The sequence below is a fragment of the Limulus polyphemus genome, unplaced genomic scaffold, assembly GCF_000517525.1.
Source record: "Limulus polyphemus unplaced genomic scaffold, Limulus_polyphemus-2.1.2 Scaffold2562, whole genome shotgun sequence".
NCBI classification, from domain to species: Eukaryota; Metazoa; Arthropoda; class Merostomata; order Xiphosura; family Limulidae; genus Limulus; species Limulus polyphemus.
Window position 1 is genome coordinate 58,171 of NW_013668172.1, and position 17,394 is coordinate 75,564.

General features: G+C 33.4%; 1 protein-coding gene across 5 annotated transcripts in view; it reads right to left on the minus strand.

The window, feature by feature from the left end:
• LOC106467308 overlaps window positions 1-17,394 on the minus strand; it is a 36,052-nt gene that overhangs the window by 12,616 nt on the left and 6,042 nt on the right. For all 5 annotated transcript variants that reach the window (XM_013927650.2, XM_013927649.2, XM_022395466.1 and 2 more), the window contains 3 exons: window positions 11,176-11,299; window positions 5,674-5,790; window positions 3,804-3,858 (listed from right to left, as the gene is read on the minus strand). In XM_013927650.2, coding sequence (XP_013783104.1) covers window positions 3,804-3,858; window positions 5,674-5,790; window positions 11,176-11,299 — 296 coding nt within the window. The remainder of the gene's footprint in view (window positions 1-3,803; window positions 3,859-5,673; window positions 5,791-11,175; window positions 11,300-17,394) is intronic.

Sequence of the window (17,394 nt, forward strand, 5' to 3'; positions counted from 1 at the left end):
TATGGTGTTTGCGAGATCAGTGAAATTTACCAAACCCATACAGAGATTAATTACTGGAAATAACAGATAAAATATAGTTTTCTCGTAAGAAACATTTGATAACTATTTGGACACTATAAACATATAACATGTGAAATTTCAAAATTTTCTGATGCATAAAAATATTTTTAATGTTAAGATGAAAATTACTTTACATGATAGCTATGCAAGATGTGAAAAAAAAAAAAAACCTCAAGAGAAACATTGCTTTAAAAACCTTAAGCACTGTAATGTTTACTGATAAACTGCAAAATTTCACTAACATTCACTGACTAATTTAAAAGTTATGGCATGAAAACTATAACAAGCACAAAATGGTTACGAGGTTAGTCCCATGGACCTAACCCGGGTTGAAGGAGTTAAATTATAAAATTGAGTAATATATAGTACTAAAAGATGAATTATAATCTACAGTGATACCAAAGTTATTGACATAAATTCATGAAATAATAGTTCAATAAAATTTTGAATGCAAGTCATCAAACGAGATGACATGGCCTTTCACCCGTGACCCATCTCAAAAGAGTTAAACAACGAGAACTAGAGAGAAAAACAGCAAGAGAAGAGATAAATTGAAAAAGAGAGAGAGAGGAGAGACTAGAAACAAAAAGAAAAAGAGCAGAAATTGAGATTGCAAAACTCATCCAACCGAAAGAAGAAGGACCCAAAAATGACAATGGAGTCAGATCCAGCTGATCCAAGCTGTTCATATTTGATGAACAGAAAGATGACAATGATGCTTTCCTGGAGAGATATGAAAGATTCACCCAAAGTCAGAACTGGGACAAAGGCAACTGAGCAGTCTGTCTCAGCCCACAAAGGCTTACAAGTATATGCAGGCATGATGTCAGGTGATGCCATAGATTTTAACAAGTTAAAACGATATGAACTTACTGAAGAAGGTTTTCACCAAAGTCCAAAGACGTCAAACCTGACACTGGAGAAATCGTATTTCAGTTTGTGGCATGTCTACAGTGATATTTTCTCAGATGTACTGACATGGCCAAGTGTGAAAATAGTTTTGACTGGCAGACCTATTAGTGTGAGAACAGTTCATTATCGTATGTTCAACCAACATGTCACTGTTCTTAAAAGAGAGATCACCAAAAGACATAGATGAGATGATCAAGCTGGCAGAACAGTATATGGAAGACCTTGGCAAGTCCAAGAATATCCAGTTAAATTTGAAGCCAGTGATGGCTGACCAGAAGCAGGAGTCTACCAAAGATGACAGAAGGTTAACAGATAGAAGGGAGAAGAAATGTTATTTTTGTTATAAAATGGGACATATTGCAAAGGAGTACAAATCCATTACCAGCAAGCAACAGCAAAAATCTCAACATAAAGCAGCTAGTAAAAAAGGAGAAAAGACTGACTGGCAATATGCATGCTGCTGCCAGAAGAAACAAAATCAAAACACCTCCTCAGATTCACTACAAGAAGAAAGCATGATTGGTTGGCTCAAGTTAGCATATGGATCAACAGTACCAGTAGTGATGGAAGCATGTGACAAACATTGAGAGGTGATACCAAATCATAACATGCCAGTAAGTGAAGGATATGTTGGGGACAAGAAAGTGAAGGTTCTATGAGTACAGTACTGGGTACAGTAGTACAGCAGTAAGAACTAGTATCCGATGATCAGATGACAGGCAAGGTACACCTGTATGTGTTAATCAATGGGACAGTGAAAAAGTTTTCCATAGCAAAAATAAAGGTGGATACTCCATATTATGTAGAAGACCTTAAGACCATTGTGTATGAAGGCACCAATACACAACTTGATGATTGAAAACATACCAAGTAGTAAACATTTGAAGGAAGTGCAGAAGAAAGACTTCACGACAGAAATGTCGAGACAGTGCCCAAGAGAAAGTCAAGCACAACAAAATGAAAAGAGATTTACAAAACACAGGGCCAAAAAGGAATATTGAACAGGTCCTATCAAAACAGTTTTACTGGAGAAGCAAAACCCAAAGACAGTCAGAAACACTTCGATAAGAAGAAGGCCAAGGGTCGACATTTCAAGGACAGACAGGAGGTTTTAGTTCTGCTACCTAGAGACAACAACAAACTCACCCAGCAGTGGAAAAGACTTTTCACAGTACAGGAAATGGTAAGCAGAATGCACTATAAAATTAAAGTCGATGGAACAACTATGGTCTACTATACCAATCTGTTGAAGAGGTACTTCGAGAGGGAAGAAAACCAAACAGATGCAGTTACTGAGGTACAGATGGACATGGCAGATGTGGCTGTCACAGAAGCAAAATCTGAAGAGAGTAACTTTGTTATAGAAGATAAGGACCTAATAGCACTGAGTGGAGAGGAGACGTACAAATATGTCAACACAAGTGAAGAACTGACTGATAAGAAGGAGGTAGGGGAACAAAATCTACTGAGTCAGTATACAGATAGATTAGGAAGGACGGACACCAGGCAATATAAGATCGAGAAGAAGACAAGGGATCCTGTCAAGGAAAACCTCTACTGGAGACCCTATGCTAGGATAGACTGTCAAAGGAACTGTAAATGTTGGTGTAGACTACATGTGAAGACTTGGTATATGAACAGTCTTTATATAAAGTGAAAATAATATTTTAAATATTTCTCTTGAAGAGGGGATTATGTCAGATATAAGATACTGTTTATTGTAGGTATTAGTAATCAATTCATTTTGTGAGGGAATATTTCATGATTGTTTAGCTTTTTTTCATAACAAGCAATTACTTTAAAGGCAACAGGTACGACAAATTTGGTTACGTAACTCGGTAAGAATCGTACGCTGTGTTTATAATTCATTGATGTCAAGGCTATCAAACGTTACATGCAATCCACTGATGTCAGGGATATAGAGGTTTCTAGAAGGCCTAAGTGATAGACATATAAATAGCTGAAAACAGATGAAAAAAAAGAGCAGAAGAGAATAAAGTCGCAGGAAAGAGAAGTTTGGTCAGAGAAAAGTTAATTGTCATGGGAGTGAAAGGCCTAACAGTTGATATGTTAGAGTGAGATTAATAATTTCATAAGAGATAAGAAGAATAAGTTGTTTGGTCAAAGGATGTTCTAAAGTAATTGAATCAGCCTGAGTCAGACGATTTTTAAAGGATAGGATACAACCACAATAACTCAATGACAACATAAGTGTACAATACACGGATAGTCTGGCTACAGAAATAGAGAAAAATGGTTTGGTTTGGCAACTGAATTCTAAAGCAATTGAATAGGCCTAAGTGGACTTTTGACAAGAAGAAAACTATATAGTGTTTAAGATATAATTATGACCTCCATGGTATAAAGAATGTTTATACATACATTGAACTTGTTCCACACACACATATATATATATATATTATTTTGAAAACAAGTGGAGTGCATGCTGTTCATTTATTTTTTTGAATTTATTGCCAACAAGCCACAGACGACTACTGTAGAAGAATCCTTAGCCCAACAGACTAATATATTTACTTAATATATACTACTAAAAAGTAAGTTCTTGACACTAGTACATATGGCCTCACTTTAATAATCACGGCAATGATGTCTTCTCTATTACACATGGCCTCACTTTAATAATCACACTAATGATGTCTTCTCTATTACACATGGCCTCACTTTAATGTAAATCTCCTAGATTAATATTAACTTGATTTTTTTTTTGTATTTGGTAAATGTGCTTTTCCAACACCAGCATGTTACTTAATATATCATCAAACCTACATAAAACCCCAGTAAAATATTTTTAGTGAACAAAATAACCTTACCAGGAACAATTTGTTTTGAGCTTCTGCTGGGAAGAACTAAGTTGACACTATCAAGCTAATAAATAATAAAAACATGTATTAATATCCACTCTTTATTACACCTCATGAAATAATAAACAAAATTGAGCAAAAGGGGAAACAAAAACTGTACATTATAGAATAACATACAGATAAAAATATTATACTATAAAACGTTTTATGTAATAAATAAATGAAAAACATGGTTAAAATTTCAACTCTTATCAAATGGAAAAATTAACTTCCTAAAATATTTAATGAGAATTCACTGTAGTAAACTTAGCTATAACAGAACATCTAAAACACAGAGAACTAAAACATGACTACTTTTTAAACCAAATAGTTATATATACATGCAGGATGAACATTAACAAATATTTAACTGCACAAAGAAGCACTTGGTTTCCTCAATACAAATAAAAACAAGTATTAATTTCAGGCATTATTGAATGATCACAATGCTAACAAATACTCAAATACTACATTTGTGGAAAGAGTGAAATACACTAGTTTTACTATTAGTTTTTTAAATGTATGTATATTTGCTTTGTAATATAGTATTGTTTTGTTTGTCTGACACTTGTAAAAAGTTTTAAATGATACTGATTCACTATGATGGACTTTTGTTTAAATAAACAGCATTTTCAACATAGTTTTTTCTAAGGTATGAACATGTGCAGAACCTATACAGTACACAAATACATGATCACTTTGAGTATTTATTATATAGCTGTAAAAAACAAATGTATAGCCATTATATATCTCTACAAGATGATTATAGTAAACAAATACATAATAAAAAAATCTGTTGGATCTCTATAGTAAACAAATGAATGGACACTGACTACAGGATGACTACAGTGAACAAATACATGATCACTTTGAGTATTTATTGTATAGCTGTAAAAACAAATGTATAGCCACTACATATCTCTACAAGATGATTATAGTAAACAAATACATAATAAAAAAATCTGTTGGATCTCTATAGTAAACAAATGAATGGACACTGACTACAGGATGACTACAGTGAACAAATACATGCCCACTGTGAAACTCTGCAGTATGACTACAGTGAAGAAAAACATACCCACTGTGAAAAACAAAATTCACTACATCTGTGTTTGTTTGTTTGTTGACTTTCGCACAAAGCTACTCAAGGACTACATTTGTTCATAGATATGAAGTGATAGACATGAGCAGTAGTTCTCAAACTATAAGATGAGTCTCCCTAAGTAAGGGAGTTTACCATGGAATGTTCCAGCTGCATGTCATTTTTTAGATAAAGGTTTAGTGATTTGAAAACTAAATGTTGGTATAAAATAATCCAAAAAAAAGAAAAAGGAAAAATTATTGCAAAAATCCTTTTATTTTGCCAGGAGGCATTTCTTACAGACCATAACGTACGAGACATTTTTTTTTCTTTACATTGCATAGTTTTGCCTATTCAATCTCCCAAGTTGTAAACTATAGGAAAGCACAATTGTTTTGTTTTAGCTTAGGGGGGACTAACTATCACAAAGTTTGAGAGCTATTGGACTAGAGGCAGCTGTTCAACATCACCCATCGTAATCACTTGGACTTCTCTTGTCGGACCAAAAAATGGTGATTGACCATCATTTTTACAATGCATTCACAGCATATTTTTTCTTCCATTGACAGGGAGCAAACTACAGAAACTCGTATATCTTTATGGCAACTCTATAAATTCAATACCTGCAAGTAATCTTGAAATCTGCTATCACATTTATATTACTTTCATAATTTTACTAGAGTGAAGTCTTCTGTAGTACTGTATACAAGACAGAAAAGCAATTATGTTATAAAACTGAATAACACAATGAAACACTACCTCTTTTGATAGTTGGTATGGAGCAAACTCAATGTGTTTGTCTTCAGAGTTGGTTAGAGGTATTGATGTCTCCTCTTTCAGACTAATCTCCTTATTATCTAAAAGGGTTGAATCCATCTAATAGGAAAGAAAACGTGGAAAAATTTTCAAAGTCACGCTTTGAACATATTCTTGGATTGGACAGAGTGTGCAAGGGTAAAAAAAAACACAAAGGTATACATTATTTTCACTTAACCCTTTTGGTATTTGAAGCTTCTAACAATCTACAATAATCGTGAAGAGGCCTAAAGCTCATAGCAAGGACTGTTTTAAAGTATTGTATAATAACTAAACTGAAAAAAATGTAAATAATATTTAGTACACAATGATATAATCTGTATAAAGTACATACTTAACAAATGAACTTACAAAATTTTCTGTATCCTTTTGGACTTCAAACCCACAAAGACTAACATTCACCTTACCTGAAAGTATATTTCAGATAAATACTCACCTTTCCACGGACAACTAGCTTGGACCTGGTACTGATACCAAAAACTTTATGCACATGCATCATGCCTTTGAAAGCGCTCTCACTCCTACAAATAAAGACAATTACTACAATAGTCTATGATGCTAATTGCATCAGACTATTTCCATCCACCAATGGAAGAGCAACACATCCACTTTGCAAAATACTCATTTTATTAATCAAATGTTCATTCTTAATGAGGTAATTAGACACATAAGAAGTGGGAAGGTAGAATAGATGGTTCTGTGAAGAGGTGAATTATCTTTTGAAAATGTTAATTTTAGGCTTTGCTACTTTCCACTCAACTAAACAAATAGCTAGAATCCAATCCCACATTGAGAAGATGGTGGAAGACCAGTGTGAAAAAAAAGTACAAGATGAGCTCCTTTCTGGGACTATAGTGACAGAAAGGGAAAACTCATGAGTCATATAGTGTCTCTCACTTGGGAGGGTGGACCTAGTGGGAGAAGCACTCAAAAGGAGACGGCAAACATTTGAAACAAGGACTAGTCTTTGCCCAATACAAGTTGTTGTTTAAAAAAGTTCTGTCAAAATAATTTTCTGCTTATTGCTATGATATTGGTAAAGTAGTTGAATATGAATGCCACTCAACCACCGTATATATCCAAAACCACAGAAGTTAAGTGTGTCTAGGGCAGCATGTCAAGCTGTACAGTATGGGTGAATTACTTGCAAGAATATGTAGGTATAGAGCTGATTCATCCTATATATGCATCTCAGAAATAACTGAAGACCGGGAATGGTCTGGTTCTTAGGGTTGGAGTGACCTGTACTATTCTTCCAGGCTGACAGTCTTGCCCTACTTCAGATTGAGGGGTGTATCGACTAGGTCTCAATACCAGTGGGATTACAATGACCCAAGGAGGAACTCTCTGTTGGACCTCCTGCGGTTCTTTTGATCCACTATAAAAACTCAAAATAGATGAATTTGCATAAAAGAGAATATTAAAGAGGTGTGCAGACCTAAAAGGAATCATATCATCTACATAATGTCCCTCAATGAAAAACAGTGTAATGGATTACCACAAATAGGGACAACAGGAACTGCCTGGTTGAATGGATGTGTAGCCACTCCTTTTTCATATTTCTTGATTTGTTAAGCTTAAAAGGCATATATATATACACACACACAGATGAAGCAATCTTGTGGAAAACCTCATCTCAATAGTAGGCACTATGCAGAACAGATGGGCTGAGCACTTTTGTTATCTTATCCCCTTTTTGATGTAGATTATTTTGGGATAGAGAAGAATTCCCTTAGAGGCAATGCTGGCCACATGGTAGATTTCTATGTTGTTGTTCACAAGTTACTGCGAAGATTGGAGAATGGCAATTGAAAACAGACAAAACCAGAGACTAATAACATCACAATGCTATGTAAGCAATGTGACATAAAAGTGCCAAGGTCCTCCACATCGTCAACTGCAGAATTTTAGACAAGAAACATAGATGGCAAGAGGCAAGAAAATCTGAGATGGTGAGCCTGATGGAAAGTAGCATTAGCAAGCCAAAAAGTATCATCTCCCTTAGAGGAATAGACAAGCTTAACTTATTCAATCTAAGTGGAATGAGATAAACTTGAGAAAAGGAGTGGATCCACAGGCAGGAAAAGATAATGTTGATTACCTCTAAAGAAAGCTGTGTGAGCAAAGTAACATTGTACAAACCAAACAAGATGATGATGATCAGGGTCTGAACAATCATATATAGAAGAAACTGAAGGGAGGATGATTAGAGAAAAACATATGACCAGCCTCCAGCATCAATAAACCATCCATTTGTACTGATAAATCACATGTGTGGATGACCAACACAAAGTAAGAAAGAAAACATGCTATTCTGCATGGAACCAAACAAGTCACAAGTGTAGATGAAAAAGTGGTACATCATGGTGAAAGATGGACATCCAAGGCTAGCATAAGAGAAATCTCCAAGGTGGAAGAAAAAAAGGCTCCTTGATCACCAAGAAGCAAAGGAGTAGAAACCATGACTGAGCTGGACAAGAGGAAAATGAGAAGAACCTATCAAGGGGTGCTGTGAATTAGAAACAGTACCCTAGGTAGAAGTTGAAGAGTAAGATAGGCATATAAAAAAATGTTAAACCAATCCTGACTCAAAGCATCCACACTAAGGCCAGTACCAAAGCAGAAACACATCCTCTGACCATGCTGTTTGGAAGAATCTGGTTTGGACAAGACAGCTGATCCACCACTAAGTTCAAAGCTCCTGAGACATAGCTGACAACCAAATACTATGGTCATGGGCCAAGAAGAGCTATAGAGAAAGTAGGGATTTTGAGAGTAAGTACCTCCCTGTTGATTGACGTGAGAAATGACAGTAGAGTTACACAGATGTACCATAACAAGATGTCAACACTGATGTATTAGAAAATGATGGCAGGCCCACTAAACTGCCAAAAATCTTGAGCATGCTGATGTGGAGAGATCACTCTTCTAAAGAAAAAAATACCAGAAGCAATGAAGGTGTCCAGAAACATACTCCATATGAATAGAAAGGCATCTAAGAATGGGTGTAGTCCAAGTGAGATAGAGGAAGAGGGATGCCCAAGTCATGTGATAAATTTCTTGATATATGTTAACCCTAATTTTTTGTAGCATTGTTATTAGTACTTTACTGACTTTATTTATTTCAAATATTCAATATAGAACACAAAATAATAACATGCAGAAAGACCTATAATTATTGTAATATAGCTGGCTTTCTAATTAAGCAATAATAAAACTAAAATAATCCTTCTCAGCAACAGAAAAAATTAAATTACAGGCAGAATAATTCAAAACCAGTCATTAGAACAAGCTAGTCTTTTGGGGAATTCAGTTAATTAAAATCTTAACTTTCTATTGGATATAAATAATCCAATAACAAATGTCAGTGAGAGTTATTGCCATATTTGAAAGACAGGATTTGAGAGGACAAGGTACGTGGATTTATCTTTTTGGTTTATATCTCAGTAAAGATCTTACATTTGAACTTTAAAGTTTAGATTGTCTTAGCAATATCTTTACTGTAAGTATGAATTTTGTATTAAAACTCAGAAATTTAAATAGGAGTGAAAATAATATCTAAAATGAGCAATTTGTACCAGAGAAGTGCCACATAATATAGAAAAGACTGAGAATTTATTTAAATATTTCCTTTTGAAGTTAAGAAATGAAAACTTAAATGATAGGAAAATTTGAATGATAAATTACATCAGCATGTCAAGTTTATTGTTTGCTTGTTTTTTGAATTTTGCACAAAGCTACACGAAGACTATCTGCACTAGCCGTCCCTAATTTAGCAGTGTAAGACTAGAGGGAAGGCAACTAGTCATCACCACCCACTGCCAACTCTTGGGCAACTCTTTTACCAATGAATATTGGGATTGACCATCACATTATAACATCCCCACGGTTGAAAGGTCGAGCATGTTTGGTAGGACTGGGATTTGAACCCGCGACCCGCAGATTGCAAGTCGAACGCCCTAACCACCTGGCCATGCCGGGCCAGCCAAGTTTATTGATACACAATGATAACATAGGTGGGTTCAAATTACACAAGCCACAACCTTTTACACAGTGGCATTCTACATGGTGTTAGGTATTTGATGTTAGAGTTACTGAATATTCATTTTACCCTACATTGTTGATTTTGTGACAGTTCATCATACAGGAGAGTAAATACCTGATAAAATATACAGGAATACTGAAAAACACTGTAGATATGCATTTTGGAGTTTATAGAGATTATGCATATCCAATACACAAACTGTGTGTGATATACAATGTATTGTTATTGTTCACATGAATATCACCTTACACTCCAACATCCAAGAGTTTGAGTGAGAATGAAGTCATAAACTCACAGGTATATCTTGAGTAAAGATACTTTTGTAACACATCTGGTTTTTTGTGTACAACAGACTAGAATTTACAATCAACATTCTTTCTACATTGGATCATGCCCATGCTTATTTGGTTAATTAAGTTTTGAATGTAACTCTAAAAAGATAGTGACAGGTGAACTTTGACCTCCCCACAATCAGTGTTTAATACAATACTTTATTCACACTTAAGAAAAGTAAGTTACTTATTAAATAACAGTATTTAAAAGATAAAGCTGTTTCCTTTAACACTGATAGTTGACTTTCTTTGAAATACAGAACTAAAAATATAAATCATTAACTTTGTACTAAAACAGTTAAAGCAAATATTATTATGAGAATTTTCTTAAACACAGCATTTTGCTCTAGCTCTTAAGAATTCTAAACTAGATTGTTGAAAAATAAAGCTTATATTTCTTTACAACATGCAAATTATACAGTCAGACTACTATCTGTTAGAGAATTTATCATCACTAGAAAATCATGGTGGGATTTATCCAAAAACTACAGATTTGTTCATTTTGTTGTTAATCAAAAAGCTACACAATAAGCCATATCAGATATCAAAGCTCAATTTGTAGTGTCATAAACCCTCACAAAAACTTGAGAATGTAATTTTATAAGTCAGTCACAAAAGAATATTTCTCATACAAATCCAAACACTGTATGTTTACCAGACCCAACTAGTTTTTCTCTAAGCCCCAGAAAATATGAGCATGAAAGTAACATTTTTTTCATGTTATAACTTGTGGCAAGTAAAACATGTTTCAAACATAAACTGCAGTTCACCATTACAACATTTATGGTCTTGTTCTTTAATTTGCTTTTGATCACTATTACAAAATTGAAGCCTTTATATTTTCCAATGTTCGTTAAAATTTCGTTTACATATTTTCACAATAAAAGTATCATAACTGTTTGAGTGTAGAGAAAAAAATTAACAGAATAAAAAACATAAAAATATTTTTCAACTTTATTTCCTACTTGCTCAAGATTAAAATTAAAATTCTTCCTAAACTTTAACGACACTTTCCAGCAATCATGTAGAAATTAAATGCCTTACAGAAAAGATGCATGAAAAACTTACCGACAATGGAACCTGTAGTAGCCATAACTCCTTTGTGCCATTAAGAACATCTTCCAAATATAACTGATCTTCTATGTCACCCTCAACTGTGGTTTCAACAAAACTGCTTGGACATTTAATCAAGCTACAAATAGTAAAAAGAATCAAACATTAACATGCTGAAACAAATTATGAATGGATAATAACACAGCTCCAAAAAATTTCAAAATTTACATAATTTTTTTTCAAATCCTACTTTTGTTAAAGTGCTTGTTTTAAAAATGTTAAGCATTTAATACTCTATCCCAAATTTATTTCTTTGTCATACTGTGATTCATTTTGTTTGTTTTTCTAAACAAAGTCACATTGGGCTATCTATTGTGCCCACTGCAGGGAATTGAACCCCAAATTTTAATGTTGTAAGTCCATAAATTTACAGCTGTAAAGTATTGTACAAATGTTTTTAACAAAATTTTTGATGTATGTTCATAATTAATATCCACAGCCCCCAAAAGTGTTTATGAAAATAATGAAAATGTCTTGAAGTTCAAAAGGATGAGAGTAATGGGTAAAAAGATTTATTTATGTATGTATGTACCCTTACATACACATTTTTTAATACCTAGTTTAAAACTGAAATGCATGTGTTGAAATACAATTTACTCTGGATGAAAAGAAGAACCCCATAAAGATGAATTAAAAAGACTTGTACCAAGCATAAAGTTTTAGTTTCTTTTGAGGTATAGATATGTGTTCTCAGTTGAATAACTTAATTGTAAGTAAATATACAATACAATATAAATGTATCTGAAATAAAGTTTATATCCACTAATATAAAAGAGTTAGTTTATACGGAAACAAATTTCAACACTTTTGCACGTCCTCTTCAGTCAAACTTTTGTTTGTCAAAACTTGTTTCAACATAAACAGTGGATCAAAAATTAATATCTTCCTTACCCACAAACGTATTTCAGATAGATATTCACTTCTCTGCACATAAAGACCTATTATCTCATATGCACTGCTGTGTAAATTCCTGAGCATGCCACAATCCTTGAACAAAAAAGTTCTAGGTCTTAAACATCAACATGTATTGCATCAGCCTACAACATAATCATCATTAGACTACAGTCCTCTACCAATAGGAAAGCAACACATTCTCCATGAACAGTAATCCCCATTTGAACAAAGGTTAATTCTTTACGAGGCAAAAGAGGAGAGGAAGGGTGGAATGTGGTGGTGCAGATATATATATACCTGAAATACATTTTCATATTATGAAAATATCAACTTCAGAAATGCTACTCACCTCCCTTCCACACAATGGTGGAGGGCCATTGCAGAGTAAGACATTACATAGATGAGCTACTTTCTGAAAACATTATCAGGAAATAAAAGCCCATAAAGTGTAACATCCACGAAATCGGGGATAGCCTAGTGTGGCAGCACTAGGCGTGAGCCCACATCCATCTTTAGCTGGAAATACTGTTTGTCCAATGTTATTTTTGTATTATATATTAGAAGAGGGGTCAGAGCAAAATAAATTGTTACAAGAATCTTTTGAATGATGCTAATATGTCAATGAGGTAAGCAAAATGCAAGATTGCACAACCAGCCCTTATCTCACAGATGAACGACTGAGCATGAGTGTGTAGTGTGGCTATGGCTATAACTCAGATTGTTTTGAATAGCGAAAATACTTACATGAGACACTCACTACAATAATTAGGTGTAGAAAGAAGAATTCCAGACCAGTGTCACAAGCAAACCCAAGACCCATCTGGCTGGACCAAACTGCTGGGAACTGCTCATTTCATAATGCAGTAGGGTGTCTTGCATTGTACTAACAGGTAACACCCCAACCATATTTCCCAAACAAGAAATTAATCAACTCAATCTCAAACCATTGTGATTTCAATGCCTGATGAGAAACTCTCTATACTGACTTTCCCAGTGGCTTGAGAATGGGTAAGAAAGAGTTCTCCTGTACTCCATTAAAAGGAATGGGAGAATTCATGTGGGGAAAAACACAAAGACAGTGCTTAGACCATGTCATCAGGCACAATCATCTGGAATTGGGTTCTCAAACTGAGAAACAGTACAAAAGGTTACCACAAATATAAGATAACAAGTGTGGGCCTGGAGCTTTCTTTTTTTTCTCCAGGAATGAAGAACAGCCTGGAAGATAAAACATATAAATATTGCTGAAAAGGGTTATCACCAACAGAAGAAAAAACAAGTGGGATGAAATGTATAACCCAAATGAGCAATGCAAAGATCCACACTTGAAGGCAATCAATAGTAATAGGAGAAATTTCAACAGACAACAGGACTGAGGATGTACTTCATAAAGGGGTAAGATGACATTAACAGTATGCATACCCAAAACAAGGCATTGGAAAGTCATAGGAGAAGGTGTTAATCTAAAAACTCAGTTGAATGAATTAATGAGTAGGCACAAGCTGAGACTTGGACTCACGAACAATTCATCACAGAGAAGCTAACTAGAACATCAATATAGTGTGTTGCCGTCACTGCAAAAATCCTCTAATCATCCATGTAATAGACATGAGATGATGAAGCCAGACCAAAAATGTAGAGCCATAACCTGATAAACTATTCCAAAATGTAAAAAATGAAGATACAGAAATGATGATGAGTGAATAAAGATGTGTAAATAAGCATCTTTGAACTTCTCATTTTCATCAAAAAACCTTGAAAAAGGAACTTTTATAAAATGTTTAAAGATTCCACCTAAAATAAAAGCGTATCTAGATAACAAATGAGATGGAAAAGGTCTAAGAACAGACTCCAATCTCATGTTGACTTTGTCCCAAAGAGATGAGAATAAAACCGCAGGGGAAACAAAGTACAACATTGATATCCTGTTGTTGTGGAAAATGTTAAAAAATTCCAGGTCCAAAATCCAATATAAATTTGGAGTCAAAACTGGACAATAAACAGATAATGGAACTGAACAATGTGATAAATCCAAGGAATAAAAAGCCAAGAGTCCATAGATGTCAAAATGATGAATCCAAAAATTCTGGACAGGGGAGACATCCAAAACAGAGTCAATGAGTGAGGCAGAGAGAGAGACTCATCTTGCTTACAATGACATTAAGTTACACAAAAAGTATGAAATGTAATGAGCATTGAAGATACACCAGAACACTGGAACCTGCTGGCAAAGTATCACCTGAATAGGAAACAAGTTGAAATTAAATATCTGCAAATACAAATACTGTTTTTTTAAATATATATTTATATATTGAGGTTGACATATGAAAAGACAAGTACCTTGCAATACTCCCCTATAACTACATAATACTGATTTAAAATAAATGAGAGAATGAGAATAGCTATGTTTCACTAATTCACTCTGCAAGTTTATTTAGTTTACTGGCTACACCCATACTTATATCTAATAACTGTTGTAGATACTTCACAAAATCACTAGGTTTTCATGACATCAATTTAGAATATTCTAGGTCTACTCCCACAAATTTATTTGATTTTAACTTCCTGCACCCTCTAGCTAACAAAACAATTACATCATTAAAAATACAAATCATTAAATTACCTTTAATGAAACTCTTTAGAGCTTCCCTAAATATCCTACTATCTGGCTTATTTCAATGGGGCTAATCTCTAGCATATAATTCACCATTACCCTGAAAGTATAACAACAGTTCCAACCAGTCCATCTGTTACTTCAAGAATATCCTTGATAACCTTTCATTTAAGTCTTGGAACATGCTAAGTAATCCATTCTTGCATCTAGCCTGAGGGAGCACACATTATATAAGGTAATTCAGCAATGTTCATGCCAGTTTTTTCTTTAGATAACAGGAGACTAGATAACTGACATGAAACCAAACCAATCCGACTTTTTTCCAGTACAAAAACTGCTCAGAAACAGTGTTTGGTAAGTTTTATACCATAAATATACTTTTAGGATATAGTTTAAATTTAGTTACATGTTTTTAAACTTCAACTTGCATGTATACTCCTAGAGTTGCAGGACTAGTTGTTTCAAAGTTTTTAGCTGTCTAAAACTTTCAAAAATGTATAAAGAGAATCAATTAATGCAGCCAAGTTAACATAAAAATTGACTTTCAGTTTCAACTTTTCAGACAGATCATAACTAACAAAGTAACAATTACACACATGTACACCAGTCCTAATAGTACAAACTAAATTATTTTACTCATTTAACTTTTACTGAAATATATTGATCAATACTTGAATGAGCAACTCCTGTTTGTTTACTTTTTTACGGGAACTTTAAATTATCTTTTACTTATGTAGGTTCATTATGAATGGCTCTTAACCCTAGGAATACAGGCTGGATGGGATCCACCTAGCACATATGCATCTTTACAAAATTTTGCAACTTATTAGTAAAAATTACAGGGCTTTCATACACAAATTATTAGATCTTTAAATTCATTATAAAGATTTTTTTATTAAAGATATGCTTGGGAATTATTTATTTCAGAATGTTAACTATCCAATGTGAAAAGCAATTGATATTTTAAGATTAAGAATATTTTTCTTTATCTGAAAATTGTCAAGTTTCAATTGCGCAGTCTCTATATCCTTCTAGATAATCATCCAACATTTTTTGAATAAAACTTTATATTTAATCTGTTATTTTATCAATGTTAACTCTATATGGTGTTGGTCAATTTGACTGACCTCATAACCATCATAAAAATTAAGAAATAAATCTAAATTACTTTTTTTTTGTTCTATAATAACTGCAAATTGTAACAGAAAAACACAAATGTTTATTCTAAATAGCCAAAATCTCATAACAGTATACATCTATTTGTATTTATTAATTTTTGTTTTATTGACTTTTCAACTGTGTCTGACTAAAAATACCCCAACACAAGATGAAAATCACAAGGTGCAAATGCAGCTCACAAGCTGCTGGCACACATACCCCCATGAAGATTTTATTATTTTCCTTTCATTATGTTAACTAATAAGTTTCTATTTTTTACATTTTAGTTACTTTTATAATAAGAAATAGTGAAAACAAATGAAAAATAAAGAATATTATAATTAAATATCAAACTTTATTTTCAGTAAAGCTTTATATTTTAACTGTTATTTTTTAATGTAACATTATACTTGATTATTCAGGTTGTAGGTAAGCAATCACAGTATAATGAAAATAACAGTTGCAAATGCTAAATAAAACGTATAGTATTGTTACTGATCACAAAATTTCAAAGTACTTATGTTCAGAGTTTCCATTTCACACTTGTGTTTTGTAGTTATTGTATTTCTAGAATTTGGCTTAGAAACTAGAATAAACAAAATGAATAGTATTGTCGGTCCTTTTCAGTATGGACAATGCAGTTTCAAAGTAATTCTAATTTCTTCAGATCTTTTTTACACCTTTTTCCCATATTTATTCTACTGTTAGCAGGGGAAGTAGAAACCTGCCAAATATAAAGCAAAGAAGCACCGTTCCTGTTTAGGTGTCACTGTACTTTGAGCACTTTGACACCATCAATATCAAGTAAGCTTTTCTGGTGCAATTTCCAGGACTTTCCTTTCTTTGAAAACATAGTGGGATAGAATTTATCAACTTGTTGATAATATAATGGTTACAATGAGATTTGTCTAATGTATGGCTTTGTAAAAAGTCTGAACCAATCCAATAAACTTGATAGGTATTTTAATGTTGGCCATTAAGCAGATGTTTGCTATAGTCTATTTGAATCTTTGCTCTGAAAACATAGTGGGGTAGGATTTATCAGCTTGTTTACACAATACAGTAGTTGCAACAAGAATTGTCTATCTAAAGTATTATATAAAAGTAAGGAAAAATATTTATGATATGGTTCTGTACAAAGTTGAATCCAATCTAATTAACTTGGGTGGTTAGGATTTAGTAGCAGTATAGCTGTGAAAGTGCTTTTGAACATCCTGTTTCCTATCTTACTTACACAATAACCAATAAATGCATAGTTGTCAATATTTTGTAAGGTACAGTGAGGTTTTGGTTACCATTCATTACATATATATATATATATATATATATTATTTGCAAATAAATATTTAAATTTCAGTTATTTTTCTTAAAACATAGAACACTAAATAGAAAATATTTGGAAAACAATGATCTCCACTACTTCCAATGTTTTGAAATTATTTTATGCACTTGTGAGTCGTACTTGCTAACTCTCGTCATAAGCCTTGTCCAAATTCACATGTCGATGT